Genomic DNA, 24,719 nt, shown 5'->3' with positions numbered 1-24,719 from the left:
ACTCTATCCTTTATGACACTGCAGTGCATTCAGCATAAACTGGCTATGTAGAGCAATCTTGCACGTGTTAAGAAATAGCGATAGTCTGAAACTCTCTGCTCTAGGCACTGACACTGTCTTCACTTTTAGAACATTTTAATTGGTATCTGCATATCTGGGATTTTTTTTTCTTGCTTGTATTCCCAAGCAAGAGAGGAAAATGGAAAAGAACGCTAATCCACTTTATAAATTAGCACATACACAATGCTGGAGAATTGCCTGCCTTTTATCATTTTGACATTGGCTTGGTAACACTTAAGAAAAACAAATCCTGTAACTGCATGCAATTAGCACCCAGTAAGAACCTTGTATACACAATCTCAATGTGTTGAAGAGCACCTTTTCATCCCCCACCCCACCCCATTCTGATGTAGCCAGCTAGTGGCTTATGTCAGCCAGTAATTATCCAAGTGCATCGCAAGTTGTTTCCTTCCTCAAAATACCCAAAAATTATAGACTAGACTTTGCAGTCTTCTGGCAGGAGACAAAGGAGAAGAAAAGAAAAGCCAGATAAACAGAATAAACATAATGCTAAAAATGCTACTGGTTGGTTGAAGCTGCTGTTATAAGTCCCCAGTTCTACCAACTAGTATTTCTGGATTTTACTTATTAGCCCCCTCAGAGCCACTTCACACATTATACAGAAGCAAGTCCAGGTTTGCCACTACAGGTAAATGGATCAACCTGTGATATGGATTCTTGCTCTCTCTCTCAGTTAAACCTGCAAGATACAAATGCATGAAAATAGGCATTTGTTGCATGCACACACTGGATTCTTAGCACATACCTAACAATTGTGGTTTAAAAATGAAATGCGTTTTTCTGTAAATAATAATAATAATAATCACATTTCAGATCAAGTGTTTTCCTAAAGCCCCACTACTAGAATCTTGAAAATCTCATATTTTTCTCATTCTTTACACAGCAGCTAAACAATGTTTGAGACCCAGGACTGACCATGTAGTCTTTAAGATGACCATATGCATCATACCCCTGCCCAGCAGTTAAATAGCTGAAACAAAAGAATGGCATAGGTGACTTGCCTATGTTCCTACCTACTTCAGTTAGGTAGGCGTCCTTCAGATGTTGTTGGTCTCCAGCTTCCATTAACCCTTAGCCAACATGGCTAAGAGCAGGGATGATAGGAGATGGAGTCCAGCAACACCTGTAGTCCAACAGATTTTCCACCCCTGAGTCAGAGCATGCGTGGAACTGTAACTCAAAAACAACTAGAACTGCTATAATAAGTTGAGGGTCCACAACATGGAGAAAGCAGATTACTCTTAGACTTAGGAAACTGGCTGTTTTTTAACTAGGATACCAAAAGCAATCAAAATAGCTTGGAATTCCCTCCCCTTTAGAGAAATGAGCTCCTGACTAATAAAACCAGGAAATAGCACCCTCATGATCTAAGGAACAAAGGCTGATGTTTACATCAGAGGAAGCCTATCATCAGTGTCACTGTCTCCCTCCATTCAAGAGTAAACCTTTCTGGTTATTCCTCCCAGAGCCAGAACTCATCCAAGCAAACCTGATGCTTTTTCTTTTTTGAGAGAGGGAAGAAAGAATGTGATGACTTTTTGAAATCACAGGCACACTAGTAATAAACAATACAGGGTCTCAAAACAGGCACACTAGTAATAAACAATACAAATATGAACACTGGAAAACCACCGCCGCTCAGTGTAGACAATACTGAACTAGATGCACAATGACTACACTCAGTATAAGGCGGCTTTTTTGTGTTCCTAACCAGTACAGGCATATGGTGGGCAAGCACCCACTAACATCCTTGCAGCCACATTCTGGACCAAATGAGGTTTTCTAACGACTCTGCAAAGGTAGAACCACATAGAGCACGTTGCAATAACACACCCTGCTAAGAATTAATGCATTTGTATTTCAAAAAACAACTGAACAATTTTTAAAGTTGCATTGTAAGAAGACAAATACAGAGCTACTTCTGAGAACATCCAAATCCCAAACCCCTGGAGCCAAGATCATTTCCTAAAAAAGGTGTCTGCAGAATTTCAGCTGACTGCACTTATATAGAGTTGCCATACATCCAGGAAAACCCAGACATGTCCTCTTTTGGGGGGCCAACATGCCTATCTGGACTGATTTTTGCATTTTAAAGGAAAGGTCTGTTTCGGGGGGTGGGGCTTGGGCTGTTCTGCACACCGCAGCTGCTGCCAGCCCAAGCTGAGGGAAAAGGCAAATGGGTGTGGCAGCAGCAGCCCCACACACCTCCTTCTCTGGCTCAGGCTGGCACTGACTCAGGCTGTCCTCTATTTTGCTGTTCAAGATATGGCAACCCTAATTCAATGTTCAATGTTCCAACCATAGCATGTTGTTGGGAAAAGAACAGAGAAAAACAACACAACCCCAACCCTGATGGTATCCTAAGGCACTGAAAATTTTGGACACCTCCCTATACTTGTTAATCCTCTGTCTTATTGTACTTATGTATCTCGGGAGCTGCTGTGTTTTTCAGGCAGTATGAAAATGGAAAAGAGCCACTATATAGTTTCTTTTGCAATGTTGCAAAATAGGTTGAGGTAGGACTCTTGAATTGTCCTCTAAGGTATATTGGATCATGTGGTGCACCTTCTTGGATTGTGCAGTTTACCATTCAGGGACAGGATAACTTGGACAGCCAGATGCTAAGGATTAACAGCAGGGGCTCACTCCTCTTGTCCCACTCCTTTCCCCTGGGAAAAACTGCTCTTTAGTGCTCAGTCGGAGCAAAGAGCAATTCAGTTTCCCCCACGGATTGCTATTTGTTCTGATCTATTGCTTTGGGAAGAATCTGTTGTTCTGATCTTCCATTGGGAAGAAGTGGGGCAAGTGAAAAACTGCTTGGACCTGTGCTTTCTAGGCATAGCACAAGTGGACGCATGGACAAGCTCAGGGTATTAGAACACCATTAGAACCAGAAGACAAATAAAAGTATGCACATGAAATATCTCTTTCTGACTCTTCAGAAGATGCCACCTGGCTTTTCCCAAACGTTTCTCTACATGTAAGAGAGCTACAAAATAAAATACTAAGAACACCCAAATTCTACCCCAGAAACCAGATGTCGAATTTGCATTCCGAGCCCACATTTATGTATAACAAACACAAGCATTCGGCATAGCCTGCTAAATAGGTTCAGACAATTATTCAAGGATAATGGTAATACTTAGACTTTAGAGGTTGAAACATAAAGCTGGAGAAAGGTAAAGGTGTTCTTTGAATGCTCATTTTATGGCAAATAGCACTGTGTACTTTTGAAAAGCAGCAGTTAATGGATAGTGTACGCTAGCCCATCAGTTTATATTGAGAAGCATTTCTAAAGACAGCTGGTGCTACCCAAACAAGCTTGATTTCCAGTCCTTGAGACTGCCCCCTCTCTTCCCTATAAATGTTGATTGTGGAATCACTGATGAGCAGCTGACAACTCTTGTCAATTTCTGAAATGAGTTCTCCCTTTCTTTAGGTAGCATATTGTCTTTCATTCAGGAAGTATGATAGACATTTCCATGATTTATTTGGGGGGATGGGAGAAAGTAAATGAAATAATAAATCAAGGTAGTCAGCATCCTCCGAGCTTTCATCACAGCTGAGATGGTAGTCTGTAAACATTGCCTGCTCAGAAGATGACACACTGATTGATAATCGTATAAAAGATTCCATGTGTGCTGTTGATAAGTGTTGGTGACAAAAATAACTGCAGAGGTGCCTCATCCTGTAAAATATTTACGCAGATGCTTGGCCTTGAATGACAGAACAAAACCCAAATGAAGTCTAAGCAGGTGTAGCTTAATATATTCACATTCTTCCCATGCCCTCTCCCTTATTCTTCCTCATTGTCTATGGTTTGTTACCTCCCTACACAGGCACCAGAGGCTGGACACCCACAATTTTTGGTGCATGCCATGGGCATGCTGACATCAGACACAAGTGTGCATGCAGCATGCACAGCCCTGGGCATCCATGGTCCCTGGGCAAAGCCAGTGGGCCAATCTCCCCATCCTTTCTGTCTCCACCACTGTCAAAATTCAAATGGCTATTAGTCACTGCTGCTTTATACTACCACCAGGATCAGAGGCAACATGCCTCTGAGTAAAAGTCACTGGGAGACAACAGACTGAGAGGACTTTTGCCCTTAAGTCTTGCCTGTGGACTTCCCTGAGGCATTTTTGGATTTCCACTGGGGAAAAGGGGATGCTAAACTACATAGGCCTTGAGTCTTATCTAGCAGAGCTTCTCTTATGAAGTGCAAGATCTGTCAAACATCTTGGTGCAGATATGGTCATTTCCATTCTTTTGGTGATTTGCATGTGGCTATCCTAAGTCAGCTCTAAATCAAATATGTATATGTGTGTCTAGGTGCTAAATAAGCATCCTCTCTCACTCTAGTCCTGCACATTCCCCATTTGTCCCAGAATTATCCTTTTTTATCCTTTAAAAACAAACAATTCCAACACTGGATTGCTGCCAAAGGTGTGCAACTAGGGGCAACTTAATGTGGACACACTAAGGCAGTAGAGTGGTCTCCAAAAATTAAATATCTGTGTAGGGATTTTGACTTTTTAAAGCAGGGGAAACCTTTCATGTGCAAATCTCTTATACAAAAGCAATTGAATCCCTTTGGATTCTAGGATTAATGAAGCATTTTATTAACTGGACGTGGTTCTTTACTATAAATAACAGGTCTTCAACATCTGTAAGTGTCCCTTTGATAAAAAAAGGTAAACAGTCTCATTACAGGGCCAGTAATTACACAGAGCTTTAACATTTTAAAAACAAAGCCAAAAACCTTTCACCTCCAGTTTTTATATACAGGCAGACAGAAGATCCTGTCGTGGTTTTCAAAACAAGTAGGTCATTACCACCATGCTCAGAAATATTTTACAGAATATAACCACACTTTGGTGTAATCTCCCTTCATTGTTTTATAGACTAGTTTTGATACAAAAAGAACATCAACAATACACTGAAGAATGATGAGCTTTCAGTGATATCCCCCACTTAGCACTTCTTTTCTTCCTTGTGGATCACTAATGCCATGTGAGTGCCCCTATAAATATTGGGATTTTAAATTATCTGCTCAGTTAGGTTTGGTGAGGTAGACCCAGTGCTTTAGGATCTACGTGACCAGTGGTGTAACTAGCTGCTCGGGGGCCCAGGGCAGCGCAAATGCCCTGCACTTGGGGGCAGGGCAAGCCCTTGGCCTGGGCAGAGCATGCCGTGCAAGAACCTCAATGGAGTCCGCAAGCCCCACGTTGCCGTTTCGGGCAGCGCAGAGCCTGCAGGTGCCCGAGCCACCATGTAACTCCCCAGGAGAGATGTGTGGCTCAGGCGCTCTGCAGGCCAGGCCCAGCAGTCACCCCCTTCAGTGATGACACCCAGGGCAGCCCACACCCACCACACCCCCCTTCCTCCACCACCGTATGTGACTGAAACAGCACGTATGTGGCTGAAACAGCAAAACCTTGCACCAAATTAGCTGCAGCACAATCCTAATATAGGTGCAATTCATCTCTCCTGCTGATCTCCTCAGCCTTTGTGATCATGGATAAGGGGAGACATGGCCATAGGGAGAAGAAAGTCATCATGGAAGATGATGACAAAGCTATTTACACCTTGCACCTTGCTCCCTCCCCTCCCCTAACCTGATTCCTAGTCACTTGCCTACTGTGCATGCTGTTATTTAACACCAGATTGGTACAGGATAAGGGTGCTGATCTGGCATGTGTTACCAAGTCCTGAGTAGGTGAGGTGGGGGCAGTTGATCTGACCAACCTGCACCGCACTTGGATACTCAATGCAGCATCAGCACAGGCTTCAGAGACTTGGGGGTGGGGGCGGGGAGGAGTTGCTGAGGTCCATAAAATTTCCATCTCTATCTCCAGAAAACCCCTTGGTGAGGGCCTGCACCTGGCCTTGTGCCATGGAGACAATAAACTAGGGTTACTCCTGATATATCATACATGCTGATGCCCAGCAGCTTCTCTGGTCAAACTGGCAGAGTTGGTCTCTGTTGAAGTTGGGAGGACCATAGGGGGAAAAAGATCTGGGGGCTATTGACATCCATGCTGATGGTTAGCATTCCAGTTTAGGACTTTATGGCCTCCATGATAACCATGGAGTCTCATAATCTGTCCAGTAGGGCATTTCATCAACTTGGCCTTTTGTCCTGGTGGAGTAAATGGATTTGTGTGGACAGACTGTCATTGTGCAATTTCACCCCTATCCCACAGGGATGGTGGGCAGATTTGGATGGTCTGCCCTGTGTTTTCCCCTCCAGTGGGAGGTTGCTTCAGTGTACACTGACTGGGTCCATAAACTGTTTCAAATACTTTTGACCACACAAGTATTATTCTGTGAGCTTAAAGGACCTGACTCAAATATTCCTATTCATAGCATTTTTCTTACCAGAGATATTGCAATTGGAGGTGGCAAGTTTCTTGTGAATTCACTTTGAACCCTCCAAGCACATTTTGAGTTCATTTTATATTCACTGTAATTGTACTGATGAGTAGAATTCATTTGATATTCATTCAGCTCAACACGTTTATTTTTGTACTAAAGGTGTTCCATTTTAAATTCACTGGATGCTAAACAAGAACACTTTTGGGAAGCTTATGGATCTTTGATGGGTTGGTGTCCTTAGAGGTATTTGCAGTCTAAAAAAAAGTATATGTTGCGTGTATATTAAAGAGTACACATACATATTATGGACCTCTCTGTGAAATGCATCACACATAGGGAACTTTAGTTTTAAAAGAACCATAAGACTCTTTGTTGTTTTATGACACAGAAGGTTAGTGAAAGAGTAGGAGATTACATCTTCAAAAAGATGATTCTTATCTGTTTGGTATATTTCTTTGTATTCTCAGCAGGTAAGATACTTGTATCCATCAATTCAATGACACAACCTACCATAATTCAATTTGCTGTACTGTACCTGTTTTGTTTTGACCAGAACTTTAATTTTAATTCAGATGTGCTATCATGTGTAAGATAAACACCTGCAGTCTGATCAGTAGTGTCTTGAAAGATAAATGTCTCCAGAACTCAATGCATAGACCAGCTTTCCTTTGCCTGGTGCTTTCTAGGTGTTCTGGACAACATTCCCCATAATCCATTGGCTATGGTGGAAGTTGGATGGAAGTTATAGTCCTAAACATCTGTAGGGCTCTAGTTTAGTAAGGTTTGTACTCCACCTCATGCATCCCGCAGAAGGCATCAAAGCTGAAATCTGTGCTTGTCACTGTGGCCTTGGAAAAGGCCTGAACTGTTCTTTCCTTTTCATGGTGACAACACATGGCCCCACTTAGGACGCCTTGGGCCACAGATGAAGAAAACCATTGTTTAACTTTTATTATGCAAAAGTTATGTGAAATACATGCATTCACATTCAGAGCAGACATTCACATATTAGCCATTCAGGAACATAGTGTACCTTTGGCATCCTCTGCCAAAAAGTAAGTCCTATAGAGGCGATCCAGGCCAACCTAGTAATATTTCTTCATAAGTTTTATTTTTCCTAGGATGCACTTTTATATGCATTCACGGGCGTGAAAGAGAGAGAGAGAGAAAGGAAGTGATGCTTTTAGTACATCTCTAATCTGCTTTCTTCCCTGTGTCCTCTACACCTCCAAGAAAGTCAGTGACAATATGATGATCTGCCTTCTTATTAATTATGTTTCCATGGTACATTCAAAACTAGAATTAAATGTTTTAAAAGCAAGCCTTTTTTTTTTTTTTGCAAGGGGGGGGCATTTGCTTTAAGGGCAGACTCTTTTCCCACTTATTTTCTCAAGGTTTGTTTCTTTGGTTTTTTGAGGGGGGGGGTTTGCCAATGTGAGACAGAATAATATCTTTATCCTTTAATATACTCCATTATGCTTTTTTGATAGTTTTTTGTGGGGGGTGGGAAGGTCTGACACAGAGATCAGACCACAAAGCTTATATGGAAGTTATTGAACCCTTTTGTACGTCAGCCTCTTAGATGTCATAGTACTGAAACTATTCAGCTGGTTTGTAGTACTGAACTGATCAGGGAGGCTGACAGTGGTTCATAAATGGGACTCTTCAATGCAAAAGAGCCAAGATGAATTGGATGTACTGAGATAACTCTGTTAGATCCTGCATCTTATTTGGAATCCGTTACCTTTGCAATCAAGACACAGAAGGAATTCAGCAATTGCAACCCCTTTCTTCCCATACACCCTTTTACCCATCCCTCCCACAACATTGTGCCCTCCAGAAGTTTTGGACCAAAGCTTCCATCAGCCCTAGCCAGCAAGGCCATTGGTCAAAGAGGATGGGAATTGTATACCAGGACAGCCCCAATTTGGGAAAGGCTCATTTCAGCAAAAGATGGCTCAGTTACTGCATCTCAGATAATATGCTGCAACTATAACACCCATGCACAAACCACACCAAAATTACAGAAACACGTGAGATGCTGGCCCTCCTTTCATACTTATGGTACAAGGAGGAAGAAGATGCTGATGGGCAAATAGGGACTCCTTCCCATGTCAGATCTCCTTGAGAAAATGGTAAGGAAATAAATAAAGCCAGTATAGGCCATGCAAGTCTGTGTTTTGCAGGAATTGTAGCAGGACATCTCAACTTGAAATCAATCAACCCAAGTACAGTCATCAGCCATGTATTGTGGACTGCTAACTGCTCAATATTATGCTGCCACCATTTTGAAGTCCCAGAGTGGCAGAGAGAAACATGAGGTTTGTGGGCTGCCAATCGCATGTGGTAGGGAAGCTGCTCTTGGCTTGCCAAGCCACAGGTTGGGAAGCCTACTAAACTCTGCACTCTCCAGGCAGTGGATCCCACTATCACAAAGAATATCTTTCTCTACTGTAAGCTTCAGAAAAATATAACCCCATATTTTATACAATTTTAAAAGTCTATGTAGGAGAGGCACAAATATGATTTGTTTGGGTTTTTTTACTGATCAGCAAAAAGGAAAAAGAAAAAACCTGATGTATGTTCCCCTTGGTTCTTTGACTTGGCAAAATCAGATGCAAATGTATTGAAGCCATAAAGAGCTCATCTCTTTTTATATGACGAGGCTTTCATAGAGACATATTTTCTTGAGCTATATTCCCCAGCCTTGCAGCATTCATTTAACATATTAACTGTTGCATGCAGAGTCAGCCACCTACTAATATGGTAATTTTCTACACAAGCACACTTGTGCTAATATTTTCATGACTTAAAAAAAAGTATGGTGATAAACCTCTGCTGAAAACCCACATGAAACCATCGTCTCTTTGTTTCATTTTGTCAAAATACAGCAGAGTGATCCCACATTACACAGGGAGATTATTGCCAAAAGTGTGCATGTCACATAAAGTAGATTAAGAGGAGGTTTAGAGCTAGGAAACCTCTCTCTTCATTAATGCATTACTAATTATCTTCTGCACCCAGAGCACAAAGGATAGGGGGGACCATTGCGGCAAAGCTCGCACTCCTTTCTCTAAAGTGCTGGCTAGGTGCGTGACCACAGCACAGCCCTTTGCTCCCAAGAAAATGTGACTAAATTGGTTGTACAATGTAGATGGATACTCTCAACACAGTCCAATATCCAGTGTCAGTAGAAATTATTCTACAATACCCTATTAGATTAGTTGTGTTAAAATCAATAGGACCTACTTCCATCTAACAACCATAATTCAGTGACTCCAAGTTATTGCATCTGCTGTCCTCTCTCCTTCTGTATGTTAGGAGAACAGGAATGAAGAGGCGATTAAAAAACAGAGCAATTCCTGGGCATGGAGCCTGTTCCATTGGAGAACTTGATAGAAGACCACTGCACAAACAAGACTTTGGATCAGGCCCTGTGTGGTCAGGGAATAAGTTTTCATTGGATGTATCAGATAATGGATCTACAAATTAGCATATTTAAATCAAATTTGCATCAGTAGATTTGTATCTGAATGTCTTTTGATGGGAAGATCCTAAATCCTTAGACCAGCTCTTTAGCTGATCTCAATTGGAACAGCACTATTGACATTATGCTGTTCATTATATTCCCCATTGTTATAATGACTCTGCATAGATAGGATAATTATAGATGTAAAAGCTGAAAAACAGTGACTGTCTATATTTTTCAATTCATGTTTCTATGAAGCTCTAATAAATGGCATTTCACATGCAGCAATGAAAAATAAATACATATAAAAACCATTTAAAAATGCAACCATCCCTTGATTGAATGCAAGAGAGAGGCAATGACCTCCCCCAAAATTTTACCTTTACCTTTTTTTACTAGATCTGTTTCCATAGCCACCCCTTTGTTTTCATTGCAGTTCCTCAAAGTATTCAACAGTGAAACTTTATTCAGTGCAAAAATATTTCACATTCACCCTACTTACTCTGAGCTTTCAGAGTTCATTTTACAGAGTGCAGAGTGCAACATAGCTTACCAGAAGGGTTTTTAAAGAAACAACCCAAACAACACAGCTCTTATATGGCACACGCCATCCATGTTATCTTATTATTTAAATCAAACATATCTTATAGTGAAAATGAGCTTCCCCTGCCAGCAACAACAGTGTTTTGCATACTTTTATCAGCCTTACCAGGCTGCAAGAGTCTTCCTGCAATGCAGGTCTTATTCCACATACCAACCTGGCTGGGGTTTTATTCCAATAAGCTTACATCCAGATCAGAAACAGATATACATTATCATGTTTCTTTTTTAATTACTCAGAGATCAAGAATATAATTCTTACAGCCATATAAATGAAAGTGTTAAATACTTAACCTTTAAGGAGTGTCTAGACCTCAGTAGTACTGCCTATTCTTTGACCACAGAAAGCCTCAGATTCAACTCCTGACATTTCCAGTTAAAAGGAATCCCAAGCATGTAGAAAAGACCTCTGCTCCCAAGCTATGGAGAGCTGCTGCCACAGGTGGTACGGTGCTAGATGGACCAATGATCTGACTGAATATATGAGGCAGATTGTCACGCTCAACCTCTATACATAATGCAACGTGGTGAAGAACAGATAAGCTGCTCTGTTACATTTTTCATTGCCTGTTGTTCAGGAAAAACAAAACAAGGTAGACTAGCTTGAGCATGTGGCTTGGCCTGGGAATCTATAATACAAGTGACCTGGGCACACAGAGAGCCGCTTTAAAGGGAAATGTTATCCACAGCAGAAAGTCTGCTGGTCCAGAAGAAGGAAAATATTTAGAAGGATTCTTTTAGTTTCTCCCTTCCTAGCATCAGAGGGAATTTTAAATCAAGGGGGAAGAGAAAGCTGGAACTTAAAATCTTTGGCATCAGGTGAGCTACATCCAGGAGACACACCCAACTCATTTACTCTCATCTAGCCCAGTCTTGGGGTGTTTTCTGGAAAAGAGTTCAATTAAGGAAATTTTATAAGGTGTGAAATAGGTTTAATTTATGCTTGCTTTGCATAAAGTTAGGGCAAGATCCTAAATCCGTGTTAAGGGAGGAAACTGACATTCTAACTCAGCACAGCACATCTAATATAAAAACAAATAATAAAGGTGTGGGGTCCCTTAGATCACACAGAGAACTGATATTATGGAGTGAACTGATATTGTTAAAATAAGCGTAACTGATAATCTGTGTAGCTATTATAACATCAGAAGAGACACTGGTTTAAGTAACTGAAGCAGCAAATGCCATGTGGACGAAGGGATGCACTGGAGCAAATAGCCAGTTACTTTTATCTATTTAGCTCTATACTTTATTACAGTTTTGTGCACCTTTTAATTTCATGAGAATGTTTTGCTTTAATGAAATGAAGGCATAAGAGATTGGGGAGGGTGCAATTGCCCTCAAGATATGTGACTTTCATATACAAAATGGATGACTTATTAACAGACAAAGCTGTGGGAACAAGTTTGTCCAGAGATGAACCTTGTTTTGAGGTTGCTCTTCACCCACACGTCTTCATACATTTTGGTATCAAATAGTGTCTTTACCAACTGAAACAAAATCCTCAGAGCTTCTAGTCATGATCAGTCTCTTTTTTGACAGCTCAGTCCACAACACTTCACTACAATGAAACCTCATCTAGGGCCATGAGAGACAAATGACTGAAGCAGTGACAGGATTTAATCCCTCAGGCAACAGGAGGAGGAACAGCTACCTATCACAGCTATTTAAAATCTGATAGGAAGACATGAATGAAGGCAATTTAACAAGTTTTACTGTCTCCTGTTGGGGCAAGTTGCCAGAGTCACAACACTTTTTAATCATTATCAGTGTAACTGTGTCACCTGTGTCTATCACCACGAGGAATCATCCAAAAATACTACCAAAGCTGTCTCAATTTCATGTTGGGCCTGAAGCAAGACTAGTAGGAGCTTTGTATGTATGCGACTGAAAGCCCTTCTTGGCATTAACTTATCCAGAAACGCAAAAACACAGAACTTCTCTTCCACAAAGAGATGTGATCTCACCTTATGTATTTGAAACTTTCTTGATTAAATGTAGGCTTGCCATATGTCAGAAGAATTCCTAACATGTCCTGGTTTTGGGGTGTAAAAATGGCTTCATGGGGAATTTTTGCTGCATCAGTAAAAGTCAGGAAAAACCTGGATGTATGGCAATTGAAAAAGCAACAGAAACAGCTCAAAAAAGCTTAAAATCACTGCGGATGTCAGGAATTTCACTTATTGAAATATGGCAACCCTATGCTACTCAATACTTTCTACAGTTGTTGATTTGACTAACATGAAAATTGCCGCACATCAATTAAACTGCATGAGGAATAGAATCTGTAAAGTCTGAAGACCTGGTCACAATTATTGCATGCAGTGATATCTACAAGAGCACCTCTGACACCACACACATGACCTCTACTGAAGACCATGACAGCTCCTCTGTAAGTAACACTAGAGCATATGTTGGGATGCAGCAACTGAATGCAGACGCAGTGCTATCCATGACAACCTGAAGATGTAAGGATTATTACCGTACCTGCATTCAAAGGACTGTGGGGGTTGGGGTTGGGGTGGGAATGACTTTGTGACATGGCTGCAACTGTCACTTGGTTCTCCGAACACATTTTTGGCCTGGTTTTTACTTTGTGAAATCTGGCAGCAAACACCAGGAGAAAATGTTAGCAACCCCTGGTGCTGTGTTGTTGTTGATCCTTAAAATACAATTTTGACATTTTTATACAACAATGTAAAGTATAACATGATCCCTGCACTGAGAACCAGTTGAAATGTTCAAAAACTCTTCAAAGGCAACCCTTACAGGAAGCTATAGGTCAATGGCCCCAGGCCCCTGGTATCTCCAGGTGGGGTTTGATAGAAGACTGTGGCGATTTAGTAAGCAGTCTCCCTTTAAGCTTTCTTGAAAGACAGCTGGGAGCAGTGCTTTTTTTCTATGGGTATGCATACCACTAAATATTTTGTGAATCTAAGTTTGGTCTCAATGAGGGGCAGTATTTCAATATGAGTAGGAAAATGTGAGTACCCTCAAACATTTTTAGGGGGAAAAGCACTAGCTGGGAGTATTGTCAGCTGAAGGGAGTTAGCCTTTAAAAGGAAATGAGAAGTAACAATATTGTGAGGTCTCGGTATACTTCTTCTGTTTGCTTAGGTTGTCATTTGTTATTACAGAATAAAGTGTTGGTGATTTACTTCTGCCTTTGATTCATGGATACAACAGAGCAACTTCTAGTTAATGTATGCCAATATGCCTGGAACACCTCAGGAGTTTTGGACCACAATTCCCAGCAGCCTCCAACAAATGTTTGCAGTTTCCTTATTCCAGAAACACACTCAAAACTAAAACTGAACACTGCCCTTCTCCAAACACTCCAGTTTCTTTCCTATTCCCCTTAGGTCCTTTTTATACTTTTAATACAAATCCCAGCATGCAATTTACCACCACAATGCCACAGTGCATTTTTCTCAAGTGGCCACTTCTGTAAAAATGCTTCTCATAGATTGTCGGTAATCCCCACAACAATCTTGCAGACTAGGCTGGTGTTATTATGTACATATTACTGGGAGAATAGGATTGTGAGTTTCCTAAATCTGCTCAGTTCATGGCCAAGTCTAGATCTGAATTGGGGAGGGGGGTTCTGAAAAGAGGAAATAAACTGGAGCAGGGATGGACGACTTCATAAGCTGGATCTCCCCCAAACCGACTCCAGAAATTGATCAGCAAGAGAAAGTCTCGGGAAGACATTCTGACCTTTTCAGGCCTTCTTTCAACACATGGAGAGGGTAGATGGCAGATCGTATCTGCTCTCCCTGCTCCCAATCTTCACACATTCATCTGAAGGTCAAAACAAGCCCTACACATAAACACTTGGCATATGTTGGGTTATTACTGCACAGCAGGGAACACTGGAAAAGCAATTGTATGTGCATAGGTTTGCTTCCAACTTTATTTAAAACAGGCTGTAACCAACACAGGATGACCGGAGGTCCACACATGCAACAGGACTTCCCCTATCTCTCTTCCTCTCTGTAGTCTCCTGTTTGCTCCCAAAATCTGCTCCTGAGGGTTAGGTGTATTCACTCTGTGAAGAGGGTTTGACTGTTAAATCACTCAGGGGAATAGGGGCCTCCTAACAATTGTCAGCATCCTTAACAGATTACAACTCCCAGAATTCTTTAGGGGTAGCCATGGCTGTTTACAGTGACATCATAGTGCTTTAAATTTGTGGTATAAATGTGGCCAATATCCTCCTCCCAGTGGGCATGTTAGCAGAGTGGAAGAAGGGAATTCAGATTAGGAATCATATCGGGGAAAGAGTTAAACACTCATCCTCCAGCATTGCCGCTCTGATCAAATGAAGTATCCTCTCAAAGAGTCTTGAAAACTTATCACAATCTCTGCCATGAAATATTTATTTTGGTCCTTAGTCAAAGTAATACTTTGCAAATATGTAATTAAAAAACTGTTCCTGTGGGCAAAATACTCAAACATATTAATTTGGGGCCAGGGTATGCTACTCTGCAGAGCCTTTGCTGTAAAACACCAGTTGAGAAGCCTTCATAAAAGTGATATATGAAATGTAACAAGGCATTTAAAATTAAGTAATTGGATACATCTGGTATGGGGCAGTGAGATGTGCAGAACAAGAGCAGAGTGGGAAACTAATATTCTGGATTGCCATAAGATTATTATTATGCCCCACTGCAAGTTAAAGCTAAAGCCATGTTTGTTAGATTGGGGTGTTTCTCCTCCTTTTGTTCAGTTAACCACCCTACAACTCCGACCATCCCTAAACATTGGCCAAGCTGGTTGGAATCCAAAAACATCTGACGTGAACTGGAATCCAACAACATCTGGAGGGCACCGCATCCCTCAATTTATATTCCAGTGAGTACTTGTGAATCTAAACTATTTGAGTTCTATTGTAGGGGAAAGGCAGAAGATAAGTTTCCTAAATGATAATTAAATAAACAACACAAACCATTTTGAGACTTGTAAAGAGAAATACTTATGTCAATAGTTTGCTTTATTTTTTAACTCGCTTCACTGTCTCTTAAATCTGAAGGACCATCTTGCCCTGAGCGAAGCGGAGTAGAAAGAAGCTTGGGAAAGTGTCACCACCCAGTTTCCGCAGTGGCCCATTCCCACCACAGAGGCCTCTGAAGGCCCATCTTGCCCTGAGGGGAAGAGAGAGTAGGCAGGAGCAGCTTTTTCTAAACCAACAAGTTTTCCTATCCATTCTATTGTATTTTTAAATACATGGTGTTGTAATAGCCTTATGTAAATCACTTTGTGAGTTCTGGCTGAAAAGTAGTAATAAAGGCAATAAGTAAATAAATGCCCATGCTTAGAATAATCAGCTGCTGTGACTTGTCTCCAGGCAGATATGTTCTTATCCCAATACACCAGTAAAACATGACTGAAATAACCTACCTCCCAATCAAGAGGAGCTCCCCAAGCACTCCCAGACGTTTCATAGCCATAAGTATTCCCCTGACGGTCATGCCTTCACAGAAACAAACCACAACTCTGGCCTTTGGCAACCTGTCACGGAGCTTCTGAAGCAGCTTTTCGAAGCTCTTTTCACCTGCATTGCTGTAGATCTTGTCCGAATGAGCAATACAAAGACCTTCTTGAGCAGCCAGCTCTTTGAAGGCTTCCATGCCACTCTCCCCATAGTTTCCTAGACAAAAAATAAATAAATGGATTATTATTACTGTTGCAGCATCTGAAAGCTTACTGAATTAACAGACACAGTAAACTGAAATAGTACAGCTGCTTTCTCCCGTTGTAAATCTTGGCTACTTAAATCACATAAGCATCTTAAACCACTGCCTTTCCTTTATTGGTTATTTGGGGGGAAATGAACTCATGGAAACTTCACTCTCAAATTGGGTTGTTAAAATGCTATCAATATCCAAGCCAGGTGAATAAGTCTGTACAACCAAACCAATCCCTGTGGGGCAACAGGGTCCAAGCATAATAAAGATGATGTGTTCTTCATTTTGTCGTTCCTTTACTATCTAGCCAAAAAAGCAACAGTGATTTACATAATGAGTATTTCTTGCAAGAAAAACACACTTGACTTAGAGAGGCTGACTTTCCCTTGTCAACAGATACTGGAAAGCGGCAAGCATTTGGAAAAAAGGCAAAGGGAGGAAAGCGGTGCAGAGGTTAACCAAGAAAGCAAGGATTTCACTGTCTCTGGGGGCTTGTTACTGCCAAAGACAGAGGAGACAGAAATCAATGGTGCTGTCAGCTTGTTAGGGCACAAAGAATAAGCAGTGAACCACGACCGCCAGTGTTCAGATGGGCAAGGTACCATTTTCTCTCTCTTTCCAACTGCAGCAATAAGAATATAATTCAGAGCAGCCCTCCATTGGTTCAGAGCTCACAGGTGGCTTAGCTATGCTTTTTGTGTTCTGCCCTTTAGGAGTCTTCATTTGTTGCACAGAGAGAAGATAGCCACTTTCACATATCTAAAGAGCTGTCACACGGAAGATGGAGAAAGCTTGTTTTCTCTGGCTCTGGAGAGTAGGACCCGAACCAAAGGCTTCAAGTTACAATTCTGTTATTCTAATACCAACTGCTGGTGTTTTGAAAACCCTTCCTCTTGAAAAGTACTGTTACTCATAAGGAGTTATTATTACTACTGAGCCACATGGTGACTTTGAGATCTCAGTTGTGCACTTTGTCATGGGTTTACACCTTGAATCTTTAGGGATCCATGCCCTTGAAGATTGCTGGCAGTGGTGGCTCCACCTTTCCCATGGACTCCACCAGGAGCTCATCCATTGACTCTCCAACTGGAAGCCACACAAATGGCACCTCTGGAAGGACCCTGCAAGGTTCCCCCTGAACGTTCAGGGCTGGCAATGGGGTGGAGATGCCTGCTCCCCCAAGTCTTCAGTCAGTCAGTGGGAGGTCCAATTCATCCTCTGAGGAGCTGGTGTCCAGGTTAAAGATGGGCATGACCTAGACACATTTTTAGAATGTAGCAGACTAAAGATCCCCTGACTTTACAAGCCTCAGCCATATTAGATGGATGATACTATTTCTATTTAAAGTGTCCATGTGTCATGGAAAGGTGGAGTGGGGACTGGCAGGAGGTCTGGAGTTGGCCTTTTCTCTTAAATTTTATATAAAACTTCTATTGACTGTAATGGGAGCAAATTTAGGTCAGGACAGAACACTTTAAAAAATATTCCCTGAAGAGATCTTTTTTATTGAAAAACTCAAGCAGTGCTATTAATTGTGTGTGACAGCCAAGAACATTTGTTTGCTATGAGGAAGTTTCCTCTGATCTTTACCTATGCAACTGATAGCAACTGGAGAACACACAAGACTATATATTAAGAGGATATTTGCAGGAGAAAGTCTAAGGACAAAAAGACGCAGACAAACAGACCTGGTTTCTTGGATCAAGGAATCAGAAACTGAAAAGAACCAAACCAAGGTAGTCCTGACTTTTTGTTCCATTTACAGTTCAACGTATTCTCTGTATGGGCCTTTACAGCATTTTGAGGTTACAATAACACATGGATCCTAAGAACAGAAGAAGGGCAATGGTCCATCTAGTCCAGTATCCTGTTCTCACAGTGGCCAACCAGATGCCTGTGGGAAGACTAAGCAGGGCAGTTAATATTCAGAGGCACAGAATATTTGACATTTGCAGTAGGAGATGCTAGTCAAAGTGGATGTGCCAATATACCTTAGGGTGTGCGGACCATTGACCTGAATCATGCAATTTATATGTTCTATATATGGAATCTGTCCTGAACCCTTGTCCTACCTGGTGGCAAGTCAGTATGTCAACTCCAGGGTCAAGCCACATGTCCAAAATCTAAACCAAAGCAGTCCCACAGAAATCCTGGACCATCCAAACTAAGGTCCATCAACATGGGCACTTAAGCAGACCCAGCACCTCAGCTCTGCTGCCCTTTTATACTTTGCATGCTGACTGCAGCATCTGGGCTTGATGAGGCATCTGACCCGCTAAGGAATTACCCACCTCCTCCCAGAGCTAGAGAGTTCCACCTAGCCAGCTAGGGAGCTGGGCTGTGGGCCCTTGCCTGCCTCAACCTCCTGGAGCTCCCTACACCTGAGAGCCTGCCGTGTTTGTGGAGACAGGAACCCCTCTGACTCCGGCGTCCTGCTACTCTGGTTCCTGTGTACTGACTCCCATCCCCACGACATCCTCCATAACCCTCTGAGTACTTCCTACACCAACCTCCCCTTCCCCATCCCCAGCTTGCCGCAGTGTGTCCCAGGCTAAGTGACACACCTGGCCAGGATCCTCTTCCTCCTCCCTGTTGTCCTGCCAGATCACAACACATAGATAAGGTTGGTTCGTGTGATATAGAAAGTAAACATAACCATTAGCCACTGTTGGCTGTGATATTTATTTTATGAGACAATTGTGTTGAAATTGCATGTTCAGTGTATGTAAAAATATATATTAAAAACCTTGAGTTTTTGCATATACAGAAAGCCACTGGGGTGGTGGTACCTTCCCTTGAACCCTCACTGGGGCTCAAAGAAGTGAGATCAATGATGTGAAGCAGCCATGATGGATGTTGTGGTGAAGAACGCAATGCCCCCTGCTCCAGTTTCTATGCTCAATCACAAAGACAGATGGCTCGAGTAAAAAGGCAGGCCTAACCTTCACAAAAACAGACACTGCTGAAACCATCACAGTATTTATTGAACATCACTTCTGTGAGCAAAGCATAAAAGTACAGTGGCCAACCATTTTCTTCTTGCAGAGTCTGTCTCTGCTTCTGTAGCTATATGAAAGACAGTAGAATAAAGATACAGCTTTCCTTTTCACTGTAACTTTGTGCTGAATCTCTTACAGTACTGCCAGTCCTGCTCTTTGGAAAGACAGAAGCAGACATTGGAGAACAAAGATGGCGGCCCTCACAGGAAAGGCGAGTTTCCTACTGGTTACTGCTGCTTCTGTTGTAGCCCTTCTGGTTGCCTACTTGACATTGGGTGAAGAATATCCTTATATCTGTACATGTTGGAAGGCTTCCCCATTGCCTGTTGGGAGACAAGAAAGGAGTGTGATGAATAAAAGTTAGCAGCTGCAACAGACAATACATGGGGCCGTGTGATTGTAAATGCCCCAGCCCAGCTCCCATTCTCCCCAGTGACATTCCCCATGAGGCCTATATTTAGAGATTGATCTGTTGGAGAAGACAACGTAGTAATAAAGACAATACTCACACATCTCATATAGTGGAATGTACTGGCATTGAATCTCCATTCATTGTTTGTTCTGCTCCATGTGTCTTGGCTCTGAACCTGAAAGTTAGAAGGAGTCTTGGGTGTTTCACTACCAGTTTCAATAGAGTTCTGGGTTTCTTTGGTGTTCATTATTGAAAATTACTTACAGTTTGGGATTTGCAACCAATAGGTAAAAATTTTCTCCAACATCAATACTTACTCCTTGTCCCCTATGGGGGAGACACTCTCCACTTCATACCTAAAGTTAAGCCATAGTTGGTTTCACCTAAGTTGTGCTTTGGTTGAATGTCTGAGCCCATTTCAGGCAACTAACCATGGTTTATTTTACAGCAACAAACCACAGTGTGAAGCCATGGTTTGTTGCCAGCTTTAGAATATCGGCTTTCTTTAACCATGGTTTGTCACCACACCTGAACTCATGATCCTGGCTTAATTCTGGTGTGTTTTAGCAGCCACCCAGCTGCTTGCCAAGCTACAGCCAAGAACAGCTGGAAAACAAAACCAAGCAGCTCTCACGGGTGTTTTCTGAGAATTAGCCCTCCCTCCTCATTCTGTTTGGTAACAGACTGATTTTCCTATCCAACTCCCCCCAACAAGTCCTCCCTCTCAAGTCAACCTGTCTAGCTTTGCTACTGCTTTGCAAGGAGAGGAAAATTGGCTAATTGACTAAGATCTATCCAGGAGTGTACTTTGAAAGCACAACTTAACTCTTAGGAGGTTTGAATGACCTTCTGAGGATAAAAACAAATAACTTTGAAAGAGAAACCAAAGCTTAGGGTCCCCACTCCACAGCACTATTGCTGGGATCTTCTTACATAGACACCTAATTGACCAATCAATGATCCTGACCCAGCACAGACTCCAACTACATAGCATGCATTTAGCATGGGATTCCTGTTAAAGAGTTGGATGATGGGTCGCAAAATAACAGCTTTTTGGAGGGGAAGGGGAATGATCCATCTTGCTGGGTGGTCTGTGGGGAATAATTTGGCCAATGCTTTGCTGAAAGCTTGAAGATACCAATCACTAACAGGAAGGTGTAGTAAAAATTTCAATTGGGGGGTCAGTGGGTGTTGTCGGAGTGTCAAGGAAAGCATTCACAATCTTTCAGCTATGTGAATTAATAATTTCAGTCAACAAATAACTTTAAGGACAATCCTTAAAGTTAATACCACCCAAATTAGTCACCACCCCTACATGTTGCATAAGGAAATTCCATAATTTCACAATGCACTGGTAAGAAAGGGATATTAATTTCTGGTCTCAAGATTACATTGTGTGGGGCAAGGGAGGAAGGGAGGTTGTGGAGCATGCTGAAAGCAGCCCAAAATGTCCAAGGAAATTTCCACGCCCCATTTGAGCATAGTTAGGCATGCCATATTTCAAAAAGTAAAAACCAGCACCACCTATCAGAAATTCCCCTCAAGATGTCGATTCCACCTTTGAAATCCCAGTAATGTCCAGGGAAATCTATATGGCAGCCTTAAGCATTGTAAGCAAGCTGGTGATGTGGTGAGGCTATGCTAGCCACATCACTTGATCCAGCCGTGTTGATGCATTAATCTGAGCTGCTGATTTATGGTGTATTTTGTATTTGTTTTATGACTGCAACTGTTGCTTTCATGCTGTTCACTGCCATGAGACTTTTTTTTCTTAATGTTGCCAGTATATAATTTTTTCAAATAGATGGCAGCACAGGAACTTTGCAAGGGCATTTGTGAGAAGAGAATAAATCAGGATTGGGTAAAACAAGCCATAGTTTCATAGGTCATTTGCAAGACTGATCATGGTTTGGTCTATAAACCATGGGTAAAACAAATCCTGGTTTAGTGTTCCGTGCAAACACAGCCAGTGTTAACCTGTGGGGTATGTTGTTAAGCTAGTTAGTGGTTGATGTTTTATTGTGTTTTTAATATTTTGTTGGGAACCGCCCAGAGTGGCTGGGGCAACCCAGTCAGATGAGCGGCATCTAAATAATAAAATTATTATTAAAATATAACTAATTAATACATAGCTTCATCATACTATACTGGGTGGGGAGACACTGTAGCCATGGCTGTTTCTCCCCCTCTCTGACTTACCTGTGCCATTACAGCCTCAGCTGCAGCAGTAGAGTTGAGATTCCCGGTGGGTATTTGTATCTGGAGTCCCGAGCAAGGGTTTCTGAGAAAATGAGTGGTAGTACTTCACATTGTTTCTGTTTTGTTATGAGCCTCAGTTCCTGGTGCATTAGGCTTGTAGTTCCTGCATTTCACTAAATGTGTCCTCAGTTATCTAAGCACCTGTAGCATAGGACACCTTGATCTTTCTTGATCATTGTTACTGCAGCACATTATCTGGTCTGTTGGCTGTAATGACAAAGAACCTTCAAGCCCCTCTGAGCCATACAGTGTTCTATGGTTCCCCTTTCCTTTAACTCCTTAGCTATAAAATGAGCAGGCTTAGTAATATGCTGCCTTATATGGGAATTGTAAGGATAAATACATGAAAAAATGGTGAGGTGATCTGATACTATGGTAACAGAGTGCCTGATAAAGATCCGTATTGGACAGGCTTCCGAGGTAGCAGCTAATAAGCTAATACAGGGCACATTTGGCACTTTGAAGTTTGAGCAGCAGCATTCTCTAAATGCTTTCTGCTTTAAGAATAAAAGCTCCCATCAAAAACAAGCCCCTTTGAGGTTTTATATAAACAAGAGGGTAAAGCTACGCACTCAAAGCCCAGCAAAGAAGCTTATTACGTGGCAACCACATAATTTTGTACAGTCTGGGAATATGGATAAATGAGCCACCCAATAAATACACTTTCGACCACTTATCCAATTCCTGTTCCCTAAATAGATCAATTCACATTCATCATCCTTTAATACCTAGCACATTACTGAACACAGCCATCACACCCTATGGCCACAAAGCAGATTGTTAAAGGGAAGCTGGTAGTCATTTGATTCTCTTTAACCTCCCTCTGCTTCCAGCTAGGCCTGCTGGGCCAACTTTCTTTATATTTTCTCTGCTGCCAACTTTCAGAGGAAGCACACATGCACGAGTCTCCCCTTCCCACTGTAGAGGATGTCCTTTCTAAAGAATTTGCTTTTTAATCCTTCTTGCTTTCTGGATCTGCCTCACCACAGTATCCAGAACCTTCTTCATTGGCCTGCTTTGGCATCCATCTCATCTGCATATGGGACAGGCCATTCATGAAGAGGGGAGGGGGTCATGCCTTGCACAACAAGGAGTTCAAAGCAGCATAAATGGGGCTCATCCCACTGTATGACTGGCTTAAAGCCATCCGGGGAGCTCCATGGCTAAGTGGAGTTTTGAACTCAAATCTCCTTGACCCAAGTCCCACTATACTGTGCTGTCCTTTACTACTTGGTGGTTAAGTGCTAAGATACCAGATGTAGTCTTTTAGGACTCAGAGTTATTTTCCTGCTGTAGCCTTGTGTCTATATGATGACATTTGGTTGGTTCTGTTGCAACTGATTACATTGTTTTGTGGTGATTTCTGCAAGTCACCCTCAGCACATGTGCTTAGAGCCATCCTAACATAAATACATTCAGAGAGAATGGAACAGAAAAATCTGTCCTATACTATGAGACTGTAGTTTGGGATAGGGAACATTTTTTGCCTGGTGATATTTATTTCTCCTATCCTAGCAGGCCTATTTTGGCAAGTGGGTGGGACCACCTACCTGTCAATCATCTGACATCATATTGACACCAGGTGACTGAAAAGTGGGTTGTCCCACCCACCTGCCAAAGTTGGCCCTCATTGGTGGTGGTAGTGGACCAATCAGGACTGACTGGTGTGGGCCTCATCTGAGCAGGATTAAACTCCCTGTATATCAGCTGACATATAGGGGAGTCAGTTCTCCTTTCTGCAGCAGCATCTCTACCTGCCACACACCAGACATTTTGTATGATGTCAGATGTGGGATATGTGGATGTAGCTTCTGGAAAACAGCCTGATGGACCAACCGAGGGAGGCCTGGTGGAAAGAAACACAGACAGCTGGGATCCATGATGAGACTCCTATGGACATGTTTTAGACAGAATTCAGATAACAGAATAGATCATACATCCATATACCAGTTGGGGGGACTGGCTTTGCTAGAATGATTGGCATGGAGCTGGGAACTTTGAAAAACTTATCAAAATTTAGCTAAAAACGCTACAAGTCAGGGTAATACCACCACCAGACATCCAAACAGGAAGCAAATATATTGATGCAAGGTGTATACTACAAAAATCCCAGTACATTATGAGCAAATAGCTCTTAGGAAGATCTTTTCCTTGAAGATGTAAAATTTCCTGGTTAACTGCTAGTTCAGTTTTCAATTGAAACTACTGTATTTCAGTAGTTTTCGTGAGTGCTGCAGTGTGCCTTTTATGAGGTTAGATTTTCCCTCTGAAATGTTGCCATTTGAGGTGGGTGAAAATGTTAACAACCCCCTCCCACTCACCTCATACATGTTTCTGTTTATTTTTCCTTTGATCTGCTGTTGCTTTGAGAGAGAATTACACCCCCATTCCCCATGCAATCAGCCCAGCCTTCCCTACTTTGTTATGCTGCTTTGGCAAGTTTATTGCTCACCAGCCCTGCACAGCAAGACTGGCATCCTGATACAGCTCTTGATGCAGAGTTACATATGACTAGTTCAGGGATGAGATGGGCATAAGAATATGGATCCACAGTGCCACAGAATACAAATGCCATAATCCCAGGCAGCATGACTTTCTTGTGTATCTGAGTGTGCATTCCCATTCATATTCTTCCCAATTCTTTAAGAAAGCATGGCTGGATCGGGAGAAGAAGCACCAGCCCAGGGGTCTCTTCTATAGGGCATAGCCCCTCTTCCCCTGACATCCACTCCCTTGTGCAAAAATAATCACTGCAAAGGAAGAGCTGCATTTCATGGGAGTCATGAAGCTTAACCGTCATAAAGAATGGGAACAGAGCCAGACTAGCACCCTGG

At 42.1% G+C, this 24,719-nt stretch overlaps 1 protein-coding gene across 4 annotated transcripts in view; it reads right to left on the bottom strand.

The window, feature by feature from the left end:
• The window catches only part of GRM1 (glutamate metabotropic receptor 1), a 178,375-nt gene that overhangs the window by 102,216 nt on the left and 51,440 nt on the right, over positions 1 to 24,719 (bottom strand). For all 4 annotated transcript variants that reach the window (XM_081854322.1, XM_081854320.1, XM_081854323.1 and 1 more), the window contains one exon: positions 15,929 to 16,178. In XM_081854322.1, coding sequence (XP_081710448.1) covers positions 15,929 to 16,178 — 250 coding nt within the window. The remainder of the gene's footprint in view (positions 1 to 15,928; positions 16,179 to 24,719) is intronic.

The sequence above is a fragment of the Podarcis erhardii genome, assembly GCF_964252035.2.
Source record: "Podarcis erhardii genome assembly, chromosome: 3".
Taxonomy (NCBI): Eukaryota; Metazoa; Chordata; class Lepidosauria; order Squamata; family Lacertidae; genus Podarcis; species Podarcis erhardii.
This window is presented reverse-complemented; position numbering and strand designations above follow the sequence as displayed.